At 32.9% G+C, this 27,222-nt stretch overlaps 1 protein-coding gene across 1 annotated transcript in view; it reads left to right on the top strand.

Moving 5' to 3' along the window:
- PSMD14 (proteasome (prosome, macropain) 26S subunit, non-ATPase, 14) overlaps positions 1–27,222 on the top strand; it is a 112,848-nt gene that overhangs the window by 40,249 nt on the left and 45,377 nt on the right. The window contains 4 exon segments of the mRNA XM_012655816.1: positions 16,836–16,907; positions 17,136–17,255; positions 19,611–19,681; positions 20,624–20,771. Of these exon segments, the coding sequence (XP_012511270.1) occupies positions 16,836–16,907; positions 17,136–17,255; positions 19,611–19,681; positions 20,624–20,771 (411 nt within the window).

A 27,222-nucleotide genomic window follows, 5' to 3' on the forward strand; every position in this document is an offset into this window, starting at 1 on the left:
AATTTGCTTTTGTACAGTTTGAGTCAGTTATAAGTATGCCCTTCACCCAGTTAGTGTCCATTGTACCCATTAGGTGTGAATTTATCCATCCCCTCCTCCCGCCTCCCACCTACTCGATTTCTCTTGAGTTTTTCTTTCATGTGTACACATAAGTGTTGATCAATTAGTTCCAATTTAGTATTGAGTACATGTGGTGTTTGTTTTTCCATTTTTGTGATACTTCACTAAGAAGAATGATCTCCAGTTCCATCCAGGTTGTTACAAAAGAAATAGTTTTTTTATGGCTGAGTAGTACTTCACGGTATACATGTACCACATTATATTACTCCACTCATGTATTGATGGGCACTTGGATTGTTTCCACAACTTTGCGAATGTGAATTGTGCTGCTATAAACATTTGAATGCAAATGTCTTTTCTATAAAATGTCTTTTTTTCCTTTTTATTTAATAGTGGGATTGCTGGATCAAAATGTTAGGTCTACTTTTAGTTCTTTGCAGTATCTGCATACTACTTTCTATAGAGGTTGTACTCCTACTTCATATTTCTATGACATTTCATAAACCTCTAAATTTCACTCACTTGAAATTATAATAGAAGCCTGTAGTAATGCAGAACTTGATGCCTTTGGTTATTGGCTCTAGACCTCTTAAATTCCTAGCTAGCTAGTTGGGCAAACTCACCCTAGCCATTTCATTAACCTCACAATAATGAAATCTTTTGCTTTATAAGCTTCTATCAGTGGTTCTCAACCTTGGCTGTACTTTAGAATCACTTTAGGAGATCCTTGGAAGAATGTAAGTGAAGTGCCAAAGATCCAATCCGTGTTTCTTAAAAGGTAAATAAAATGGTGGAATTTGAGATATAGATACTCTATTTGAGAAATCAGAATCTCTGAGGGTAGGCCCCAACATCAGAATTTTTTAAACTCTCCCTGTGATTCTGAACTATAAATAGGGTTAAGAACTACTGGCTTACATGTTCATTGCTTATTTGCTTTCTGAGAAGGCTCTTTGAAGATTGGGCCCTGCTTTTATTATATCCCCAAGGCTTATTCTTTTTTCTATTATTTTGGCGCCAAATCCAAGTTCTAATCATACATTCATTTTTATATATACGTGTGTATCATCTGTCTTCTACACTACATTTTAAGGTTCATTGTATACCTGGTGCATGTCATAGTGTCTGCCACACAGGTTTCCCAAGTCTTTTTTTTTTCTTTTTTCCTGACAGTCATGCCCATATTCACCCATTTTTTTGTATTCCTTCTCCTCTCTGTATGGTGCTCTGTTTTTCTTATATATTGTTCCTTTGTCTTTCTCTTTTTTTTTGTTAGATGAGATAAATAACATTTGAAAAATAAAGCAAAATGCAAGTATAACATATTTGAAAAATATAAAGGAAGACACACACATGTAGGCAAGGTTATTAGTATTCTGCGTTAACACCTCCGGGGCCTAGCTTTTATGGCTGCTTAGTGGCTCTAACAGCTGATCACAGTAGCATCCACTTAACCTTCAGCTACTTTGATCAGTGATCCAACTAATCCCAGCCTTGAACTCTGTGTCTTCTCTTCCATTGGTGCCCATTGCTGGGATGTCAAATAGTCAGCTTTTTATATTATTTGTTAAAAGAGCATTTTGTTCTGAGAACTGTATGTTAAGGAGAAATAACCTGGCTTCAAGACTGAGTCAGATGTAATATTTGTACCAATTCTATAAACTGAAGAGACACTCTATATCACAATAGTGAAATTCTATCATGTCCTAAGACTTAACATTTTGTATGAAAAAACACATCATCTTATCCTTCAAGTATTGTCTTGTGACTATGTTATTTATTTTAGGCATGTCAGAGAACAAACTGATTTATATTCTTAAGTGCTGAATATTTTTCATAAAGGCAAAAGTGTGGATAAGAAAAAAGCACTTCTACTTTTAAAGATGCCCTTTAAAAAAAGTCACATCCTCAGAAAAGCACCCATTGAAATTGAAGCAGTATTAACTCATGTTTGACTAATTAGGAATCCATGCTTTAGTCAGTCTATTTTATTGTTTAAAAAGCTTCAAATGGTAATATGCAGGATGATTGCTGTTTCAGGTCTCTGTGCCTTTCAATGTGTCATTTTTCTCTCCTTGGAATGCCATTCCCTGCCCTTCTCTCTTCTTTTTTACTTTTATTTTTTGCTTGGAAAAGACCTACAAATCCTTCAATTCTTAGCATAAGGGAAGATTTTATGAAATAGATTGCTATGACTTCTGTGCTCCCTTTATATGCCTCTATTTTTGTATTTATGTTTCAGTCATGATTTTTCTATTATTTCTTGCCTGCCTTCTACTTTATAAACCTTTTAAGGGCAGGGACCTGCTTACTGTTATTTAGACAATACATGGCATATGGGGTCTCAAGTCTGTGGTTGTTGAGTGAATAAATAAAAATGTGCATTCTTTGTGTTTTTGTAACATTCCATAGAAGATGGGCTGATTAATGAATTATGGATGCTTTCCAGAATAACCGATTTATTTATGGTTGATTTATTTTTACATGTTTTATAATTTAAATACATAAATAATAGTGTCATAGTTGAACGGTATGAAATAAAGGGCCATTGGTGACTATAAGAACTCTAAATCCAGTTGTAGGGTCTATTATGGAACAATTCTGATTCCTTAATGTTCTGTTGTAAGACTTTTAGGTTCTGCTTGATTTGGGGTCCTACTTCCAGTTATAAAACACAGCATGCTTTTGCCACTCTTAAAGGTTGTAGTTATCTTCTGGTTTCTGAAATTTGAAACGATCCTCTGTGAATGATGCTTCTTTGTAACAGTGATAGTCAAGCATTGGGCTTGCTCCCTTCTCATTGACATGGAGCAGAGTGATTGCCACTCAGAGTGGAGTACAGTCAGTGCCTATTCTAGTGAGACAGATTTCATAGATGTCTAAAGTGATTGGTGCTCATGACATATTTCACACACATACACACACACATTTTTAAGTAGGTGAAAATTGTTTCAAAGTGAATATCAAGGGTGGTCTTAAAGGGAAAGAGATGTCACAGCTGGGCATTGTGCACTGGGCTACTAGCCCCTATGTTACTTTGAACGGGTCTTTTTATAACCAGATAATGGTGTCATCTTCTCCCCTCTCCCCTGCTATTATATAACCTTACCCTACTGAAGTTTTTATATTCTCAAAATACTGGCTCCAGGGCAGCCACTTATTGAAGGAGCTCGGTAGGCCTAGGGAAAAAAAGTTTTCAGAGAGACAGGAACTAACTTTGTCAAATAATTGGAGGACTTAAGAGGAGGTGGGTGAGGTAGGGAAAGAGATATGGAATATGGTACAATTCTCATTTTTTGACATCCCTGAAGCATTATATTTCCCATTATCTTGGTCTTTGCTAATGAAGTTAATAAATACGCATATTGTTGTTTATAGTTACTCAAGAACCCAGCTATATTTCAACAGTGGCTCAAATTATATCCCCACTGTCATGTTGGTAATTATTTATTGGCTAATCACAAGGTAAATAGTGTCAGGTATAAGTTTTCTAATGTTTAGTTATTACTCTGATACTGTGAGTTTTTATTAAAGTCAGTACTTTGAAGATTATTCAGATGAAAGATGCAGTATATGTATGTTAATTTTTATTTGTAATATTTAGAGTATTTATATAACTATTTTAAATTTCTATAATACTTAAAATATATGGCAATATTAGTATTTATAAATGTGGCATTTGAAAAGCAATGCATCATTATTTTGACATTTTCATTCTTATTTTCTTTCCTTCTTTTTGTCTTTTTTTTTTCTTTTGAAGAATTAATGTGCCATCTGGAAAGCTCTGAGATCATGCCATAAAAGGAATTTTGGCTTTTTTGGCAACCAGTCATAGGCTATGCTGTGATTATGCACCTTATCAGAATAATGAAACATAATTAGAAAGGTGTATTAACTCATATATGTTTCAAAACATTTTTATATTGGGGATTCGTGTATGGACATTATGGGAATTTAAAAAATTACCACTATTCTATCCCAAGGTTAAGATGATTAATGGGACAGTTGTTGGATCCTCAAACAGAAATATAAATTGAACCCCTATATGTCTGAGTGGTTCTACGCTATTTCTAAACACTGTATCCTGTATCATTTCAGTGTTAGAGAAAAACAATTAGTTTATATGTTTTTGAGAGGGGAGAGTTGCAGTATTACATTGCAATTAACTTGCTCTATTCTTCTGAATAATACAGTCTATGGAACTGTCAGCCAAAGGATCTTTTGGGGAGGGGGGCGTTTTTTTTTTTTAACTCTAAAAAGTAACAAGTTTTTTAAATTAATTGAAAGAAAACAGCTGAAATCATGCATTGAAAGGGTTAAGTCGACATGAAAGAATTCATTTCCACTTTAATGACCTAGCCTTGCTGGGTTAGGACGATGGGGAACATGCTTCTGACTTGTACTCCTATTGCCAATTAACACCTCCTATAACAGGTTGCCTCAGCTAGTCATTGAAGCTCAGGCAGTAGAAATAGTTTACATGCAGCTTGTTTTTCACACTAGTTGTTTAATACTCACAAAATTAAAGTATTAAAAGGTTGTTTCTTACCTTGCTGGGTAAGAGATAAACAATACAGTGGTAGTTATTTATATATGTTTGAATTCACTTATTTTGTGTTCAGGTTATTTTCAAAGTAGTTTTTAATTGAGGAAACTGAAGGTAGTGGTTTCATCAGATTTTTTAATTTTATGATAGAATTTGTTGAGTATTACATCGGATACCATAAAATTAAGAATTATTTTCTTTCAACTACTCAATAAATTGTAAGTTTAGATTTTATTTTGTTTGTAAAAATATAATCACCTTCATTTGTTTATAAAATCTGTTTTCTTTTTGTTAAAAAAACAAGTATTTTAATAGACTTTCAAAAAGAATTCTGAATATGCACCTTTAAACAGCCATTGTAAAAATAAACCCTATGTAATATTTTAATATTAGAACAACTTTTTTTTTTAACAAAGTTTGAAGTGTTTGGTGTCATTTCCTAAAATGACTTTCTATTTTTAGGTATTTTTGGAGTGTTGCAGATCAGTGATACTATTTATTTTACATTTCTTTTAAGTGACACTTTGGTTCATGTTTAATCAGCAGGTATTTTAATAACATAATAAAATTGGCTAAATAATTGATACCAGTTCACACTAAGAGAAAGGTGGAGTAATATAAGTAATAGTGTTAACAAATTTGTTAAAAAGCCTGAGTAGGTAACACTTTGAGGCGTTAGTTTTTATGCTATTGTAATGGCAAATGCCTTCCTTTTTTTTTAAGCCCTTAGTCAATGAAGGCTGCCCAAGTAAAAGTCACAGCTTTTTATGCTGGATCAGATTTTAACCTTCTAAATGGGAGGCGGGGAACAACTCATGTCTCATTTAATTTGACCACATTTAAAATTTGTGGACCTAGATGATAATTTCTGTTTTACTAAATGTGGCAGATCAGAACTCCTTGTACAGAGGTAAGTTTGATGCCTTTGTGGAGTCCATAACAAGCTTTATATCTATCACTGGTTGGTTAGATTTTCATGAATGAATAAAAGGCTGGTCACACTGCTTGTGCCTATGGTTCAACTCTTTATCCTACAGTTCTGTTAGATAGCTGACTTAGACTTTTAGTCTAAGTTTTAAAAGGCATGGATTCCCCCCTTTTAAAACAAACTTATTTTAAATAAAGAGTCAGACTTAGGTGATTTCTGAGTTGCTTGTAGGAATTGAGTATTGAAGATTTATATAGCAAAAGTAATTATTTCAATTTCTTGTTTTTATGAGAGACACATTTTAGTTTCATATTTTTTTACAGAAATAGATAACTATAAGTCATATCCCAATTCTTAAATGGTAGCATTCAGGTTTTAACAGTAGATTATAAAGTTGTAGAACATTCAGATGTTTCTTATTTTACTTATCTATTGTTGGTGATGTATGTGTTTTTATTTTATAGTGGCATTGTGTGAAATATAGACCAATTTTCTTTAGTTTTCAGTTTAGTTAGCTTAAGAACCACTTTAGTTTTCCTGGTGCCTTCAGTTATTCTAATAGTTATTAAAGGATCTTGAAGCTTAAGTTCACATTCAATCTCCAAAAAATGACTTTCTGTTCTTGTTTATTATGGTAGTAATATAGTTGTTACAAGGTCAACAGAGTTAAATTGAATAGTTCATATACTATATAAACTGGTAATTTTAGAGCTATGTTGTTTATTAAGCACCAGAAAGAAGACATTGTTTTCCATCACTATTTTTTAGAATAATAACAGCCTAGGTCAATTTTAAAAATTCAAAAAGTATTTGGCAGTCAGGTTTTCATTTGATTTATATAATTGTACAAGTTTTTTTAACCTCAGTTTACCTAACATTTAGCTTAGTTTCTTAAGTATAATAATTTCTCAATAAATGAAAGATGATTTTTTTTTCTTTTTTTTTTTTTTGAGACAGAGTCTCACTCCCGGGCTAGAGTGCAGTAGCGTCAGCCTAGCTCACAGCAACCTCAAACTCCTGGGCTCAAGTGATCCTTCTTCTTCAGCCTCCTGAGTAGCTGGGACTACAGGCATGCGCCACCATGCCCGGCTAATTTTTTCTGTATATTTTTAGTTGTCCAATTAATTTGTTTCTATTTTTAGTAGAGACGGGGTCTCGCTCTTGCTCAGGCTGGTCTCAAACTCCTGAGCTCAAACAATCCGCCCGCCTCGGCCTCCCAGAGAGCTAGGATTACAGGCATGAGCCACTGCGCTCGGCCCCTGTTTTTGTTTTTTACATTAACTCCCTTCTTTAAAATACATTAAAGTTATACTCAAATTTTAATTTTATATGCTTACACATATATAGTCAATAGGAAATGGCTCCAGGTGGCAGAAAATTCTAAAATTATAAACAAAGGAAATGAAATAAGCCTCCAGAATGAAAGTAGATCTGGGCATGTGAAAATGGGATGGTATGCTATAGTAGAAAAAGTATATTACTAGAAGTCAGAAATTGCATTTTAGTCTTGATGATAATACTGTTTAGCTTTCTGATCTATGGCAGTAGGGTATATTTTGAGTACCTAACAAGTTTCTTGAAGGCTTTGTTTAATCACACCGCTGAATTGCTAGGCACATGGTCAATACTTAAGTATTATTTGTGGCCTGGGATTGATCTTTGCCACACATTGGATAAAAATGATATATTTTTTCAGAGCCTGAAAAAGAAACTCCAGATTTTCTCTGATGGGACTGTGTGGCTCATGTAATGATTTGGAAGACTTTGGGTTAAACAAAGATAAACAGATTTTTTTCTACCCTAGGATTTTTCTTAAAGCCTTTTATATTTTAACATACAACATACATTTTTGGTGGTAAAGTGGATACACAGTATATTCCAAATTTAGTTGCCTAGGAGTGAACTCTTTGGATGGTATTTTCTTGCAACTCATTTCTCAAAAATAAATATTTTTAAAATCTCTGCCACACTGCAGAATAACAAAGAATTGAGAAAAATTGGTGGTATATGGAATATAAGGAGTGAAGGAGCAAGTTAACAGAATTTTTGTCTAGATTTCTAGCTTGAGACTCAAGATATTAATTAGAATGATAAGTTAGGTTAATTTGTAGAGAAAATGAAGAGTTTTATTTTTGAAGACAATGAATTTGGGCTGTCTCCCTTGGGAGACAATATGATGACTAATAGTAAATTAGGAGAGAACCTAAAAATATTGTCTGATTTAATCATTCGTTGATTGTTTTAGTCTGTCATTGAACCCTTTTTATAGCATTTTAACCAACTGGAATAGCTATGTTAGATTAACTCCAATTACAGGAAACTATTAACTTTAACTCTTCTTTAGATACCTTGGACTAATATAAGATTTTTTCTTATATTGAACCCAAATTCACTATCTCATAGCTTCTTCCCATTAGCTCCTAGTTCTCTATACTATATAGTCCATATCAATAGTTCTCAAACATTAGTGAGCATCAGAATCACCTGGAAGACTTTTTAAAACTCAGATTTCTGGGTTCTGCTCTCAGAATTTCTGATTCAGTTAAGAATAAGCATTGCTAACAAGTTCCCAGGTAATGCTGATTGGACTGGTTCAGAGAGAACTTTGAGAACTTTGAGAAATGTTAGTCTAAACTTTATCAGGCAACTTTTTAGGTATTTAAAGAGAGATGTTTTGTACCTTGAGTCTTGTCTTTTCCAAATTTCATCAAGTTCTTTTGAACATTTCCTATATATCATGACTTTAAGTCATGTTCCTGTCCTGGGTAGCTCAGATACTGATAATGAAGAACTCTCTGAAGTAGAATACTTTACTAGTAGAGTCAAGAATTGGCCCAAAAAAGGCTGTATCCTTGAGTGCTCTAAAAATGCTTTGCACTGGTAAACATAAGCCTACCTGGTTGTTGTATAGGTTCATTCCTAATTTACCTCTTGTTGTTATCATGGCTTCCAAAAAGGGAGAGAAATCTGCCTTCATGTGAATGTACTTGCCAGCCATGCTTTTTTCTTAGTTTTCTTTTTTTTTTCCTCCTCAGCTTTATTGAGGTATAATTGACAAAACTATTTGATGTTAAGATGTACAATGTGATGATTTGATATACATATATTTTGTGAAATGATCATCACAATCAAGTTAGTGTACACATGTCACTTTACCATGCTGTATATTAGATCCCCCAGACTTATCCATCTTATAACCAAAAGTTTATACCCTTTGACCTGCATCTCGCCTTTTCCCCGCCTCCCTGCCTCTGGTAAGTACCTTAACCGGCTACTATACTGAATATTTTAACTTACAATCCTGAAGGAACCCTCCCCTAACTTAAAAAGAAAGAGGCAATGTAGTCTACATTTCACTTTGTTGTTCTTTTTCTCTCCCTACCCCCTTCTTTTTTTGAGACAGGATCTCGCTTTTTTGCCCAAATTGGAGTGCAGTGGCGTAATCATAGCTCATTATAACCTCCGACTCCCAGGCCCGAGCAGTCCTCCTGCCTTAGCCTGCTCAGTAACTGAGACTACAGGCACTTGCCCAGCTAATTTTTAAAATTTTTTGTAGAGACGGGGGTCTCGCTATGTTGCCTAGGCTGATCTTGTACTCTTGGCATCAAGTGATCCTTCTGCCTCAGCCTCCCAAAGTGCTGGTAGTGAGCCACTGCACTGTCCTACTTACTGTTTCTGTGAGTTCAACTTTTTTAGATTTCACCTATAAGTGAAGTATGTGTCTTTCTTTGTCTTATTTCACTTAGCATAGTGCCCTTGAGGTTCATCTATGTTGTCACAATTGGCAGGATTTCCTTTTTATGGCTGAATAATATTCCATTGCATATATATACATACGCGCACATACACACACACACGCGCGCGCTTTATTTAAAGAATGGAATTTCTTTATCCATTCATCTGTCGGCAGACACTTAGGTTATTTCCATATCTTGGCCATTGTGAATGCTGCAGTGAACATGGGAGTGCAGATATCTTTGCATGGCGCTGATTTCTCCTTTGGGTATATACCCAGAAGAGGAATTGCTGGATCATATGGTAGTTCTATTTTTTAATTGTTTGAGAAACTTCCATACTGATTTCCATAATGGCTGTACCAGTTTACATTCCACCAACAACATGCAAGGATTTCCTTTTTCTCTACAACATCACCTCATTCTTTTTAAGTTAGGGGAGGGTTCCTTCAAGATTTAAGTTAAAATATTCAGTATAGTAGCAGGTTAGGATACTTACTTTTTTTTTTTTTTCTTTCAGCATATTATGGGGGTACAGATGTTTAGGTTACGTATGTTGTCCTTGCCCCTCCTCCCCCAAGCCCCCCAAGTCGGAGCTTCAAGCGTGTCCATCCCCCGGGTTAGGGTACTTACTTTTAAGGTTATATTGCTGGTTAAGATGGCCAGAGCCATAGAGATCTCAGAGAAAGGGGGTTTCAACAATGCTTTTAAATTATAGGTTAAGTTATTTGTATTGTTAAAAGAATTATCTTGAGTGTTCTGGTTCCTGCAAACATCTCTGCTTATTTACTCAAATAATTTCTAGGAGTGAAAGAGTAGGTCAAAAAGTTTGTGTAGCTGTGAGGCTCTTGATATACATTGCTGAGTTGCTTTTCTGATAGATTATATTAATACCATTTTATATTCCCACCAATGGTGCTGATAGTGTTTTTTTTTCGTTATACCTTCTCTAAAATTGGGCATTGTAAAGCTTATTTGGTAGGAAAAAAACCCACAATGTCTTAATGTGTTAATTGGCATTTCTTTAATTAAAGAAGGTTAACTAGGGAGGTTGAGCATTTTTCATATTTATTTCATCATGTATTATTTCTTGCGTAATTAGTCTCTCTATATTCTTTGCCCATGTTTCCATTGTAGTTTTAGCATTTTAAAATTTATAGTTTATTGACTTTTTGTCATAAATGGGAAAACTATTTTTTCAGGGTGTTTTGTTCTGCTTTTTAACTTTGTCAGTATTCATAAATTTTAGATTATGTTTTTAGTTTTGTGTTCCTTTATTTATTCAGTTGAGTTTGTACCTAAAATGTATTTCTTTACCCAGATCATATAGACATTCACCAATTATTTTTAGTGTAGTTTTTGTTATGCATTGCTTTTTGAAAAAATATAACTCTTTAATCCATCTGGGTGGTGCTGTAACATGATATGGAGAAGCAAATTTAGTTTTAAATGCTCGCAGTATTAAAAAAGAAAAAATGAGAAATTAAAATAGAATATGTTCAATTCTGTGGTGATAACTTTGAAATCTAAATGAAATGAAACTTTCTGCAACAATATAATCCATCTAGTCTCAAGATATAGATAACCTGAATTTATTAATACCACTGAAAGTTATAAAAATTAGCTCCAAAAACAGCCTCAGAGCCAAATGTTTTAATAATGAACTCTTCCAAATCTTAAAGATATAGATAATTTTTTATTCACACACATATTATTAGAACATAGAAAATGGAAAACTGTGTAATTGGAAAACTTGTAAAATTTTCCAGTGTATTTTATAAATCTAGCATAATGATATCAAAACCTGACAAATTTAACAGAAAAAAGAAAATGCAAGACCAGTCTCACTCATGAGAAACAAAAACCATGAGTAAAAATGTAGTAAATAAAACAAAAAATTAATCCAGAAGTACAAAGGTGATTTAACACTAGGAAATATTAATGTAATACATCACTGAAGAAAAGCAAGGTGAGTGAACCATAGTGACCATTGTGGCTTCTTTTACATAAGAAATGTAGATCTCATTGACAAATCTTGCTCAGTATTTTCTGCTTTAATTGTTACTTTTAAGCAGCATATATATGAAATTCTACTTTAAATCCATTATAAGAGGCTTTTATCTTTTAACAAAGGACTTTAATCAATTTATACATTTTCATAGCCAATATATTTGATCTTACGTTGTTTGGTATTCTTGTTTTTCTTCTTTCTTGAAAGGTTTTCTACTGTTGTTTATTTGTCAATGTTGTGTTTGATTTTTCTTCTCCATTAACTTGGTTAGGTGTACATTGTGTTTTAATTTTTATTATGGTTACTTTAAAGTTGAGTTCAAAAAACTATTTAATCCACATTTCCAGAACAGTCAAAGTCAGCACTTAGTTACTTGGATAGTAATTATGGATTTGGACTCTGGTTATTTATGTTATTTAGCTCCATCTTTGTTTTTAATTGTGTTCAATGGTCTTAACAGATTTTTAAAAATATATTGGCTTTTCCATTTCTTAGCTTCTAATTTTTATTTGGGGTGGGTGAGATGCTCAACTGGATCATTTATTCAAGAAGTTCTTTCAAGGAAGATTTATGGAAACATTTTCTGAGCCCTTGCATATTTAGTAACATATCTGTGGACCTTCAGACGTTTTAAAAAATTGAGTATAAAATTAAATTTTGACTCAGTTTCTCTCTGAAAACTCTGAAACTTTCTTCATTGTTTTTTGCCATTTAGTGTGCAAAGAAATCCCAAGTCAACCTTTGTTGCGTTTTATTCTCTGCAGGCTATTTGGTTTTCCTACTTGTATGGTTTTAGATGTTTTGCTTTATCTATGTAATTAAGATTTAGCTAAGATTTTTTAAGATATAGTGCATTATTGACTGACATTCATTGATTATTGCCTGACATATGATGATCCAAAAGTTGAGCTTTTCATTAAATTCAAGAAAATTTTCTTCAGCTTTGTTTTTACTTACTGATTCTTTCCATTTCTTATTTTATCCTTAGGAACAACTGTATTTTTTAGCTTAGAGCTCCTTTCTTTGTCTTCTAGTTTCATTATATTTCTGAAAGTTTTCATTTCTAACTTTATTTTTCATCTGGGATGTCATTTAAAGTTTGTATTCTGTATCACTGAGTTAAATTTGTCATAATGTTTTTACCCTTGTTTCTCTCAGTGTGATTTTAATTCTAAATTATTTTTCATGTTTTCATCTTGATCTGTCCTCTTTCTATTTCAAATATAAGAAACCTTATAGTCTACTGATGTCAAGTAGTTCTCTAAAATTTTGTTCATAATTCCTATTTTTATATGGCATTCTTCTCTTTGAATCATCAAAATGCTGTTCTCCAGGAGTGTCTGCCAAAAGATAATGGATGTACATTGTCCACAGCCCCACATTTTTCTTATCTTGGAGAGTTAATGGGTCATCTCTGATCTGTAGCTGTACACATTCTTATATACCTCTCTGACCTCAGTTTCCAGTATCTTTAGTGGAGTGTTCTTCTATTGCCTGGTTGTGTGCTATTCTAAATGGGTGAGCGTATAGAAAAACAATAGCTTCAGATATTCACTGTTAGTTGAGATCCTTAACACCTTGTCCCATAGTCAGTGTATTACATGGGGTGTCTCCCCTTTTCCCTCCTTTCCTGTCTGGATGCAGTTCACCACTACCAACTCTTCTTTACTTCTTGCCAAGTTTTCATCTGGGAAACTTAGTCTCTGACTAGATCAAGAAATAGTAGTAATGGGGGTGAAAGGGACAGCAGGATATATCACTGGCTGCAGCCTCAAAAACAGCACTCAAACAATAAAGAAACAGCTGCACGATTTTCTCTTAATACCTGGGCTTTCTGCTAGTGTGTTTCTGAACCAGAAGAAAATAGATTGTAAGAGAGGAGCCCTCTCTTTACCTACTTGCATGTGGCTTTCTCTCTCTCTCACAGAGTAACTGGTTGGTATTTTTCTTTTCTGTTGTAGTACCTTAATCTATTCATTCATTCTTTCAGCCAATACTTCTTATTATGTGCCAGGCATTTTGCTAGGTACTGGTTATATATAATGTTGAATAAAACAGAGTGTTTCTTCCTTCATTGATGGCAGAAATAGTTTCTGGATTCTGTCAGTTACACATTTTGGTAATGGTGTGATGCTTTATTTCCCTCTTTTTTCTAAATAAATATTTTCTGGCAAGTTGAAAAAGGCTGTATTAATAACTACAGTCAAGATACCAGTTTAACTTCTTTCTCCATATGAAAATTTTAAAATTGTTCTAAATCCAGGAATAATTTTATGAATACAGTTTTCACTATCCTAACCTTTTTTTAAGTTTTATTTTTAATTGACAAATAATTATATGTATTTGTGAGGTATAGTGTGATGTTTTGATAAATGTATAGGAATAATCAAATCAGGCTAACATATCTGTAATCTCAAAAATTTATTATTTTTTTATCATGAGAACATCTAAAGTTTTTTTAGTTACTTTGAAATATGCAATACAGGCAATCCCTGGGTTATGGATGACTCAACTTACAGTGTTCTATACTTATGAACGGGCTCCCAAGGCTCCCCATAAGGATAATTTATAATTAACACATTAACTACTACATAAACTCACGAGTTTTGAGCCCGGGGCCTCGTAAAGCATATGTAACTCATGTCTCCGCACCTTGGGAGCCGTGAGAACTATTTTTCAAGTTGCATATAATTCACAAACACAAAACAATAAAAAATAACAAATTTTTCATAAAATTAGAAAGGATCATTTTGTTTTTGAAGTTTTTATTCTATTATTGTAATAAAACACCGTGGCCCCAAAGAAAAAAATTTTTTTTCTAGTGTGGCAGTTGATGTGTTAAATTAATAATTTAGGAACTAGTTTCTTCCACGCACGTAGACATACCTGCATGGTGTGAGCAGTAACGGCTAGTCTCATTGCTTCTACAGTCCCTTATGCACAGCATCACTTTTGTCTTAACTTTTTTATTTGGTTTTGTGAATGTGTATTTACCCTTATGACCATGCCTCCAAAGTGAAAGTCCGCTACTAGTTTTGGTGAGCCTGCACCTGAGAGGAAGGTTATGACAATGGAAGGAAAAGTAGAAATACGCATTCAGAGAGAGGCCAAATACCGTAATTCATTGGGAGAGCATTAGGCTTCGGTGGCTTCACTGTGGGAACAATTATAAAGTGAGAATAATGGAACACGTGAAAGGCAGTGCTCCAATGAAAGCATCAGTCATTACTAAGCAGCGTAGTAGATTAATTCTTGAAATGGAAAGATTATTATTGATTTGGTTAGAGATCAAAATATGCATGACATTCATTTTAGCCTAGCATTGATGGAACATTAGGTGAGCGTTAACCTTTAATATTCTTTTTTGAAATTTCTCCTGTCTAAACTTTTTGTTATGAGTTTGGTTTTATGTTTTGTTTGTTTGAATTAAAAAAAAGAGCACAATAGATTCTGTAACTTATCATTACAGTACAAGAGTATTATTATTATTACAGTATTACATATATTACTATTACCACATATGAGCCATTATAGTATTGTTGTTGTTATTATTATTATTATTATTATTACTGTAGATGCACTGTTCATCAGGGATCTGAGTTACATAGAAATCCGACCTAAAGATATTCTCTGGAACATATCCATAACCTAGAGACTGCCTGTACATTATTATTAACTATAGTTACTATGATGTGCAGTAGATCACTAGAACTTATTCCTGCTGTTTAACTAAAACTTTGTCCTAACCTTGAAGTATTACTCCCTCAGAACCTTTCATCACAACTAACTTACTATTGTCCTCACCTTTTTCTTTATCTTTCTTAACTTTCTTAGTTGAATGAACAAAATTATCACTAAAATCAGGTTTTATTTGAAGACTTCAGCAGATGCTTTGGTCTAATATTACTTTAGCTAGCTTTAGCAGAGTTTTCATTTGGCAGTTTTCATTCTGAAATATTCTTACCTATTTGAAAGATAAGCAATAAAGCTACGTTAGGTGATAATACATGAAGAATTTGGTGTTTTTTTCAGCTTTATTGCCTGGTGTTTAAAACTAAAAACAAAATTTGAGGGACTTGATTTTTCTCACTACTTTGTGTAAAAATAAATAAAAACAGGAAATTTTTCTGTGTGATTTTATTTAAGGAAAACTTATTCTACAACCTTTTATACTTAATGCTTCCAGTAAATATTATGAGTTTTTAAGCAAAACAAAACCACAGCATTTAGCATATAAATAGAAAGACAAAGTACATATAAGTTGTGGGATATAATGAGTAAAACAGTTTTTTAATTTCAGTAAGAGCATAAAAGGGAGAGAGAATTTTGGTTTACAACTTGAAAAGGAAACTTTAAGCAAAACAGGGCCTGGTAATTTTAAGTCACATCTCATTGTAATTTCCCAGACTGCTCAGTATTAAAAAATAAGAAATTTTCTATGTGTACTAATTGGGGCAGAATCACACTTACAAGATTGTAGGCATCTTGAGGGTAAGAACTTTATGTAAGTTGCTTTGTTCAGGTAAATGTTATAGTCAAAAGATGTTTGTTTCTTTTCATGAAGATAGAATTCTTTTTTTTTTTTGAGACAGAGTCTCGCTTTGTTGCCCTAGCTAGAGTGAGTGCCGTGGTGTCAGCCTAGCTCACAGCAACCTCAAACTCCTGGGCTCAAGCAATCCTTCTGCCTCAGCCTCCCGAGTAGCTGGGACTACAGGCATGCACCACCATGCCTGGCTAATTTTTTCTATATATATATATTTTTAGTTGTCTAGATAATTTCTTTCTATTTTTTGGTAGAGACAGGGTCTCACTCTTGCTCAGGCTGGTCTAGAACTCCTGACCTGGAGGAGTCCTCCTATCTCAGCCTCCCAGAGTGCTAGGATTACAGGCGTGAGCCACCGTGCCCGGCCGTAATATTTGTTTTAAAAGTAGTGGTCAGGATTTTGGAAGTATTTTCATGTTAGCTACACCTGTCTCAACCAGGTTGTTCACACCTGGGGCAATTGTGTTAAATTTGTTGTTGTGTAGAGGGAGGAAACAACTTCATTAGGTGAAGTGCAGAGTATGTTGATCACAGCTCTTTCATCTAGGGATTAGAAGTCTTCTTCCCTCTTCTCCCTCCACTATGCCTATGAATCTGCAAAGCAATCCCATAGCCCTAATCTACATGCTATCTTTAGCTGAAAATCAAGCTCAGAGAATTTGCTGTTTGTGTTGATCCTTCAGTTAATTGTGCTAGTCCAACAGCATTTTACATACAAATTGTGGTAATGTGGGGATAATTGGTACATTAGAGTTATTTCGTGGCTCAGGTAAATTATCATTGCTGAAAGACTTAAGCTTTATGTCCATTAGAAACTAACATGAGTGCTAAGTTTTATCTGTTTTCTACAGGTTTGAAATTTGCAAATGTCTTTGATTATGTTATAACCAAATGAAAGGGTACTTGACATGTTTTTCCAAAATTCTCCTAAAATAATCAAGTTTATATGACATGTAACTTGAATTTTAAACTCATAAACTCTGTGTATTTATAATAGTTGTACTTGTTCCTAGGGGCCACCTACAGATGCTCCTGCAGTGGACACAGCAGAACAAGTCTATATCTCTTCCTTGGCACTGTTAAAAGTAAGTAATGAATATAGTTACTTGCTTAGAGAGCTCTGTGGCTTTCACTGCATCTTTTGCTCAGAATATTTGTCACCTTAATCCTTTCAAACAGAAGCTATTGTTTTAGGTGCATTTATAAAATAGAATGTTTTATTTTCTCCGAAACAAAATTAGTTGGGTTTTTTTAAGAGGGACCAAAGAGCTCAAAGATACATTCTTCTTGCCCACGTATCTTCCTCTTTACAGATGTTAAAACATGGCCGTGCTGGAGTTCCAATGGAAGTTATGGGTCTGATGCTTGGAGAATTCGTTGATGATTACACGGTCAGAGTGATTGATGTGTTTGCTATGCCGCAGTCAGGAACAGTGAGTACTTTATGCTTGCTTGCTGCAAGTAACTGCTTCTTTTTGTTTTTCTTTTCCTATGCAAAATAACTTTAATCATATTATGTTTTCTCTTTCCAGTAGGAAAAATTAATCATAAGATTAATGATAGAAATTTTTAGATTGTATTGAATTAAATCATTAATCTTTTAAATGCATCATGAATTCTTATATGTCTACAAACTTAATGATGCTAATGCTAAATCCTTTTACTCATTCCTTCAGCTTTAACTGGCATAACATACTAGATTTAAAAGGTATTTACCCTATAATAGCAGGGCATTTGTTTGATTAGTTTGAACACTTGGTTCAAATGATTTCAGAGATTATCTTATTTAGATTTTTAATTTACATACACTAAATTTTTATGTTTGGTTTTCATCGTTGAGAAATATGCCCTTTTAAAAAATGTTCCTATATATGATGAATGACTTTGAAGCTTTTCCTATTAAAAATGTTAAGTTGTAAAAAAAGTGAAAAACTATGGTGAACCTTAGTTCTTTTTGCCCAGGCATGGTAATTTGTTTATATGAATCATATTCCATACAGATTTTGAAAGGCATCTACTCTATCTGTTCAGAATATATTGTTCTTTCTAGAGGTTTTTGTTTCGTTTTACCTTTTTCTTTAATGCATTGGACTTGTGTAGATAAATGTACATTTAGATCGAAAGAAAATGGCCAAAAAAAAATAACCATTCTATCTACCTTACAAAAAAATTGCACACATATCCTTCTCACCTGCTTGCCTAGAAAAATATAATCTGTATATTTTTCTGATAGTTGCTGTTTTATTTGATATGCAACATTTCACTTATTGAGCCTTGTAAAATATTTGCCTTAAAGAAATTGTTCTCATAAAGCTGTTTGCTTTATTTGAGGCTCCTTACTATAAGTTTATTTAGATAAGTTTATTTAGGCACTAGAGAACAAATTATATTTTTAAATAATGCAGTATATATGTGTGTATATCTATATAAAGCATCTTAAATAGAATAGTTGTTACAGAATGCATTATATTTACAAATAATGTAAAATATGGAAAAAATATACAAATTTTCTTTAAATAGATGAGTTTGTTTAGGTAAACTAATTAGGATCTACTGATTGTGTCCACCTGGATATCCATTATATTTATTTTGTACATTTGGAAATAAAGAAACACTACATATTAACTAAAGATTTAGATTTAAATCTTAGACTGTTATTACTTGTATAGCTTTTCATGTCAAAATATATAAAACACATAATAAAATTAACTTATTACTGTTACATGTGGTCTTTATATAGATATACTCTATAGTAAATGGTCCTTAGGCTTTAATATCATTACTTTTCGACAATATAAAATGGAAGATTTTGATCCCCATATTTACTCTATATAGTAGAATTAGAAAGTTTTTCTTCTGGCCCAAGAGTTAGCAAACTTTTTCTGTTAAGACATGTCTCTGTTGCGTATTCTTCTTCTTTTTTTAAAACATCCCATTTAAAATGTAAGAAACCATTCTTAGCCTGTAGGCAGCAGATTGCTTACCTCTGTTCCCAAGGATGCACTCTCTATTAGAACTCAATATATACACTGTTTGTTTTGGTGGGAAGGAAGTGCTTATGTTAACTGGTTTGTTTAAGTAGATTAGATTTAGATTTCTGATGTTAAAAGAAAGCCTTAAAGGAGATATAATGACTGTCATCTATCACCAGAGAGATGATACGAACTCTTTTTATTTGTCCATGTTCTACTATTTTATTTTGGTTGAACTGTCAAAGTAATGCAACATTTAAGAGATATGGGTACTGTTTCTAGTGAGGAATTTTTTGTGATTGCTTTTATATTTGAGGCAATAAATTATTTTCCTTCTTCAAAGTGTTTATATCATTAAAAAAAGACTTGAGTCTGTACCATTATAATAGCTGGATTGTTGTAGAACTTGGATGAGACTAGTCGTAGTCCTTATCAGTTATCATAGGATGGCAATAGGAAGTATTATTGCCCAGATAGGTCTTACTAAAAGTCACAGTTAGTTTAACTACTTGGCGTTTCTGGTAAATACATACATAGCAATGGCCATAAATTCTTGAAGGATCTGCAAGTTGTCTTAACTCATTAGCTAACATCAGTTTGGTACTTGGCAATTTTAGAAGCTTTATTGGCATAAGATTTGTAACGGATGGTTTCAGTGGGTATCAAATACAGTTATCAAAACCTATAAAATGGTTTTGGTACCCCAAGATAATAGACATAGCTGGGTTTTTTTTTTTAGTAGCTTTTTGTTCACTTATACAGTTGCTTTTTCTCAAAGTTACAAAAGCTAAACATTTTTCTTTCTTTCTAAACCAGGGTGTCAGTGTGGAGGCAGTTGATCCAGTGTTCCAAGCCAAAATGTTAGATATGTTGAAGCAGACAGGAAGGTAAGCATTTTAAATGATCATTTAAAGAAAGAAATATTTTTAGAAACATACCTCAAAGTTATGGGTGTTTATTAATATCATTCCCAGGAAAAAAGGTCATGTAAAGCATCTCTTCCCTTTAGAATCAAAGAAATTTGCCAATCAGAGAACTGCCTCATATTAAAATTCTTGACTGTCACATAGTAAGCTTGGGCTGTAGCTTCCCTCTGTTTAGCATATGGAGTTACTGTCTAGTCACTTATAATTGAAAGAGCTTGTATGTTCCATGTATTTGAGAGTTGCAACTGAATGAGATTATGAATATTTAATTATGTTTGTAGGCATAGTTTTAAAGATAGACAAAGTATAATGCAAATATTCTAAAGTTTTTTTCCCTCAGACTAAGTCTCTCAATAGTTGTCATTCTCTTGCTTAAATTCTTCTACTGTGGAAAAAACTTCAAAATTAATGTTAGCAAAAGGCTCAGCAGCTGAGCAGAACAGTGCAAATTGGTTTTTGACTGAGTTCCTAGTTCTACTGCTGGTTTAATTGATATTTAATCCTTTCACAACAGTGGATCCTGGTGTCCATTGTTAAAAATGTACTCTGTGACTGGAAAATCCAACCCCCAGAGCTAAGGAGTTAAAGAGAAGATATTTACTTGAATGCTGAAAGGGTAAAAACTGGCTCTGAGAAAGTGTGGTAACAAGGTGAAAAACTGAAAGCCTTATCTACCACTGCTAATGTGCATCTCTTAATGATAGCACTCCTTTGTCACATATATTCATTTCCATGTTTTCTAGATAATATGGTGTATGATTTCAATGTTTCTAATGGTGCTTTTTCACACCTGTGTGTTTTCATCTCTTCTTAATTTATACCCTGTTAGTGTGTTGTTTCTTTTCATATCATAAATGTATTACTTGTTCTGTTCTGAGCGTCTGAATGCCCTCTTTGTTTCAGGCCTGAGATGGTTGTTGGTTGGTATCACAGTCACCCTGGCTTTGGTTGTTGGCTTTCTGGTGTGGATATCAACACTCAGCAGAGCTTTGAAGCCTTGTCGGAGAGAGCTGTGGCAGTGGTTGTGGATCCCATTCAGAGTGTAAAAGGAAAGGTAGAGTAGATTCTATCTTTATTGCCATCTACTGCCACATTCTGTTTATAGATACATTAAATAAAAATCCATTTTGTTCAAAGCAGATTCTTAATTACACAGAAAACCACTGTCTTTTTACTTTAAAAAACGAAAAACTGTACAAGTCAATAAATGTGTCTTGGTATTATTAGCAATTTAACTATTGAGATTTATTTCTACTTTAATCACCCTTTGTCTAATCATTATGAATGTTTATCTTTAAAGTTTTAAATTTCATAAAATTAGGAATGTTAAAGCATACTAAAAGCCTGCTAGAAACATTTCATTAATATTTTAATAAACACTGCTCTACCTTTTATTTTTAAATAGTGAATTTGGAATCAGGACAAAATTTTTAAAAATCTATTTAAAGGACTCTGTTTTGCAGACATCGTGCAGGACATATTCTGGAGGTGTATTTTCCAAATATTTTAGACAATGAAAACTTGCCCCAAAGACTTGGTGTCAACCATTTGTGTGTTTGGAGTGAGGACGCAGATGAATGATTAAATATGCTAAATGATTCTGAAAAGAAATTAACTTGCAAAGCATATTGGGTTATAGTTGTTCTTTGTTGAAATCTCTTTTGTTCTTGTTTAGTTCTCTCTCTCTTTTTTGTTCGTTCTTTCTTTCTTTCTTTCTTTTTTTTACTTCTTTCTTTCTAGCCCCATATGCCATTTTCCTATTTCCTGCCTCATGACAGCAGGGAGCAGCTCTATTATCACCTTCACAGAGCTGTCTGCAAATGTGAGAGGCAATTCGATTTTGCTCAACCACAGGGAGAGTGGATTAGAAAAACTACAGAACATACAGAAATTGGCTAGGTAGTTACTGCTTTAAAATACTGCTGAGGTGTCTTGTTTGAGCATGTACTTCCATTGTAGTGTAGAATAATTGTTAAAATCACAGTACATTTACGGAATCCTTTTTATGCAGGTTTTACAAATAATTCTTGGAGCACTTAGAAATAAATATTAGCTTGATATCTATCAGACCTAGAGTTTGATAGAAGTGCAGATTACATTTATATCTGCTCACCAGCTCAAACAAACTAAACATGGCTGTTAAAATATGGAGTTTTTATCTGCCATGAATTTGAAGTTGAATGTTTTCTGACATCATATTATTATGATGTATAAAAAGTGAGGTCCTCTCTAAATCTCTATTAGGTGTGATTTAGCTTTTCAGAAGCAGAAACTATCCACAGAAACAATAATAGAAACTGATATACTAGACCGTTCAAAATGGATAGCTTCTGTTTCTTGCTATATTTGCTATATTTCAATTTGTTTACTTTGTTTTTTACTAAGTGTATTGTTACTTAACTGATACAGATAAAAGCAGTTGAAAATCCTTGATTTTCATTAGTTTTATGAATTAAAATATAGTATAATACCTCTTAAGTTTAGTGCTCTGATCCTAAAGGTACCATTTTAGTAACTCATAAGTAATTCATTTAAGTAATACTTTTTATTTTAGAAATATAACAATTATATGTTAAAGCACCCCCACCACAATATTTATAAGTAATAACTGAAGCTTAATTTTAAATATAATTAGTTTTATTTTGTAGTTTTAGGTGGACTTAACTTTTTATTGTATCTGACTCATGTTATGGTGGCTACTTTAAAAGGAAAATATAAGCTTAAATACAATGAAAGAAAGCATTGTATTTAAGAATGTAAATACAATGTAATAAATTAGTTTGTATTTTATTTTTGGTTATCCTGTTTGTAATATTTAAAATGGCAGTTTTAGTTTCCAAACCTAGTGTAACTACTGTATAATATTGGAATTTGCATTATTTCTATTTAATGGTAATTTATATTAAAAGAATGAATTTCATTTAAAAATACACTTGTATCACATGACTGTTGACAATGTTAAATGTAGTTTTTAAAAAATAATATATCTAAAATTTATGAAATCATATGTATCACTATCTAGTTTTGTACGTCATAAAAATCTTATTGAAAAAAATTAGTATAAATATCTATCAGCGATGATTCATATCACTTGTTGTGACTAACATTTAGATTCATGCAATTATATCACCTGAAATAAGGATCCAGTTCTTTGTCAATAATGCAGTTTCATCTGTAAGGTATCAGAGTTTGGTTGTAATTTATGGTTCTTTCAGTGTGGAGTCCTCTCAACACTATGAACCAAATTAAAGGCTAGTAACTCCATTGCTAGAGTGTTCTAGTTAAGTCATTAAACTTAAGAATATAAACTTGTAAAAATGAAGCAAAACACAGGACTCTTCCTCTCCCTTCCCTGCAGGTGATTTATCGAAGCTGTCAAAATATTTAGTAAGGCAATGATTAGATCAAGAGTTGAAATGACAGTCTATATGTAGATGATTTAAGTTGGGTCTCTGTGTCTCTGTTCACTTTTTAATAAACCTTTCCTGTATATTTTTTATATTTCCATTTTTATAAATTCTAATATAAATTCTGCTCTGTTTTTGAGTGATTAGATAAGCATGGGTTCTTTCTTTGTATCTCAGTTCATTCACCATAAGTTTCAATTTCTTTTATGGTGACTTCTGTATCTTTATTGAATAATTGCTGTGTGCTAGGTATTGTAATCCTAGAGATAGGCACTATTATTATTACCTTTTATCAATGAAATATTAAAATAATTAGGGCCAAAGAGGTTACTTTGCTATAGACTATGAGTAAGCAGCAGAACAAGGATACAAATACAGGTCTGCAAAATTTCAGAACTCAAGCTTTTTTACTGGCTCTTTAATTCTTTAATATTAGACTAATATGAATGATATAATCGGAGTAACAGGAATAGAAAATGGAATAGAATAACACGAGCTCATTGCAGGGCCTTTTCTTAAGTTACTGTGGATAAGTGTCACTCCCTTCAGCATAAGTCAGGAAGACAGCTGTATGTTTTCTCTAAGTTCTCAATAGTTCTTTGTACTATTCATAGTAGATATTATATATATTCTGTATTGATTCTTTTCATGTGGTATTACTCTGTTAATTTGAAAAAACAATTTAGACTGACTCATCTCTGTCAGCTTTTGTGACATCCCGCAGACCGAACATTGAGACCAACATAAATAATGAAGTACACTATATGATAAAGAATCCACTGTCACTCTGTATGTTATACAGTATTCTAAATGTTTTAAGATGGTACAGGTGAAAATCAATGGTAATTGCATTCATAATTTAAATGGAGAGCAGGCTCATAGAAATCACCAGCGAGCTCTCCTTTAAACTAATCAGCAAAATCAGTTTTTCCTTTATTTGCAAAATACACATATTCAAATATTTTAAACTTCAGTTCTCAAATGTCACAGCGGCAACCTTTTGCTCAATGTTTTATTATCTTGTATATTCAGCCCACAACTGGATCCAGGAGCAAATTGAGAAGTTAATTCAACTTTTAATATGACTATACTTCTTCCTTAGATCAAAAAGAATGATCACTTTGGGCAAAAACATAAAACTAGCATATAACTTGTTTATGATATTTTAATGTATTTATTTAAAAGTATTATTGCTTTAGAGAACTCAGTTTCCTAGGCAGGATTCCTGTTGGTAAAATGTTCAGTTGTTACCTGCTAACTCCTAGCAATCATTTTATCAGTTCTCTGTTTTGAAAACATTAAAAAAAAAACCCTATTGACCATTTAGGCTAAATATATTTTCTCACTGGCCGGGTTTTCTTGAAACATTTTAATTTAGTCTGATCAGAAATACTCAATAGACTTTTAAAAATATGATGTTTATCTAATTGCAGATCAGCTCATCAGCAGGTATTCTTAAGTATACCTGATGTGCCTGTATGCTAATGATTCTGAGGTACAAAATAAATAAAAACGGTTTTTGTCTTTTTGAGGAGATTAGTCATATATATTTAGTATCACTAGTGAACAAGATAACATTCTGCCAATTACATACTGATATCCTACATTGCATACTGATACAATGCAAAATATACTGATACTGCTTGTTTCTGTATTAAGTTGGTTGCTAGAGACAAAAATAATTCAACAAAAACTTATTCAGAATCTTATATGTGCCAATATACAATAAAATATTCTTGTATAGCAAACACAGTAAATGCAAATTAAATTAGAAAAAGGAAAAAATCAGTATAGACTGCACAAAGTAGATAAAGCTTGGACTGAGCCTTGAGGGTGGGCAGGACATTACTCAGAAAAGAGGAGCTTGTATCATGTGGGAAGAATATAGAAACATCATTCCAGGTGGTACTTACCTCTTGGTTTATTCTTCTTTCACTGATAGTAGGATGTAAAATGAGTGGTTTTATTGTTACTGTTTTTTAATCTGCATTTTACAAAAGATGGGGCTTTGGAGAGTAAATGCAAATATAGGAGGAAAGTTAGGGAATGAATATTATAAGAGCTTACCTTCTATTTTCAGATATCTAGAAGATTATGTCTCTTTTGGGGGGTTGGGCGGGGGCAAAGTTTTTATTTTTCCAAGACATTTTGTTAAAAAGTTTTAAGATGGTGGAGGTTTTAAGCTACTCAAATAGTAGTTTTGTTTTAAGCCTTTTCTTTTCTTTTTTTTTTTTTAAGAGACAGACTTTCACTCTGTTACCCAGGCTGAAGTCCAGTGGCTCAATCATAGCTCACTGCAGCCTTGAACTCTTGGACCTGGCTACTTTTTAAATTTTTTTTTTTGTAAACACAGGATCTTGCTACGTTGCCCAGGTTGGTCTCAAATTCCTCCTACCTCAGGCCTTCCAAAATGCTGGGATTATAGGTGTGACCCAGCCTAAGTGTTTTCTTATTTTTAAAATATACTATATATATATATATATATTATTTTTATATATAGAGAGAGAGAGAGCGAGAAAGAGAGAGTGTGTGTGTGTGTTTGTGTGTGTGTGTGTGTGTGTGTAGGGTACAGGCAGGGCATAGAGTAACGAAGAGCACAAACTTTGGGATCAGGCCTGCATTAAAATCCTATTTTTATCTCCTTACAGCATGACCTTGAACAAGTTACCTAATTTTCTTGAGCTTTCGGTTTTGTCATCTGTAAAATAAGGATCTTAGTACCTGTCTCATAGTGTTATGAATATCAAGAGGTAAAAAATGTAGTGATTAGAGTGTACATGTCATATTAGGAGGTGTACAATATATGATACTTTATTTTTCTGAAGACTAAAATAATTGATACTTTAAAAAGGATTAAGACTTAGCATGTTTTAAAAAATAGAATGTGAATATTTCTGAAAATTTTGCTAAGAACAAATCTATAAATTAATTTCTAACTTGCTCACATTTAGGAAGATGATGGTAGTGACTACAAAAGAAATTAAGACTTCCTTTTTTACGTTTTGTACGGCCTGACTAATTTAGGAATAATTTTCTAATTATTCAGCTAATTTTTATTGAGCGCTTACCATTTTCTAAGATATTCCCCTTGGGCATGCCAATGAAGAGGAAAATAAATATATTACTTTGAAACTCTGGCCTGTGAAGTGATTAATATATGCCACTTAGCCATTTTGTGTTTTATTCATCTGTCCATGTGTTGTCTCCCTTACAAGACTGGGACCTCTTTGAGGGGAGAAACAGTCTCATATCTTGGGATTTACATAGTACCTGGGAGAAAGTAGTTTCCTTATAAATGTTTATTAAATAAAATCAAGGAAGGAATGAATGTGTGTCAGTGTGCAGCCATTACCAATTCTGTTTTTAGCTTTTATCATATGAAAAAAAACTGCAGTTAATCTTGTAAGATTTAGTAAGCAATTTTTATATGTCAGCAGTCATAGAATCATTTATTAAATGCCTGAAACATGAGATTGACAAGGTTGGTTAGCCAGTTTGCTCTTGGACCTTAACCTTGATAAACTTGAACCTTGTATAATCAGAGCTAGAGTTCCAGTTTAACATGTCATTTGTCTTCTAAAAAGTAGTGAAAGACATTTAGCGTAGCTATTATATTCATAAGATTCTTTTTTGATCAGTATCCCACAAGGATCAATCAGGGCTGGATAGTCCTAATGCCAAATTTTACATACACATGCACACCCCTTTTCTTCATCTAGTTTTCCAGATTGAAAGAGAAAAATAGGAAATAGAACACATAAAAATTCTATTTCCATTCCTAATATAGCTCTGTGAGTGTACCCTTCCAATTCTTGGAACAAGTTTAGTTACTATATTATTTTTTGTTTGCTTCCTGTTTTTCACTCTTATTATCAGTTTGAAGTTTTATAACGCTCTCAGATCTTGTGAAGATACCTAAGAAAATATTATAGGTATTAATGTGCCTTTATTATTCCTGATAGAAAAACTTAATATTTAAAACATTCATTCAGCTGATATAATCAGAAATTGTCAGCTAGGAATGTAGAAGCAATTTCATGTTTAAAATTCTAAAATCATGAATCTTATATAGAGCTAACAGTTCTTAATGGAGTT

Source organism: Propithecus coquereli, unplaced genomic scaffold, assembly GCF_000956105.1.
Source record: "Propithecus coquereli isolate 6110/MARCELLA unplaced genomic scaffold, Pcoq_1.0 Scaffold49, whole genome shotgun sequence".
NCBI lineage: Eukaryota > Metazoa > Chordata > Mammalia > Primates > Indriidae > Propithecus > Propithecus coquereli.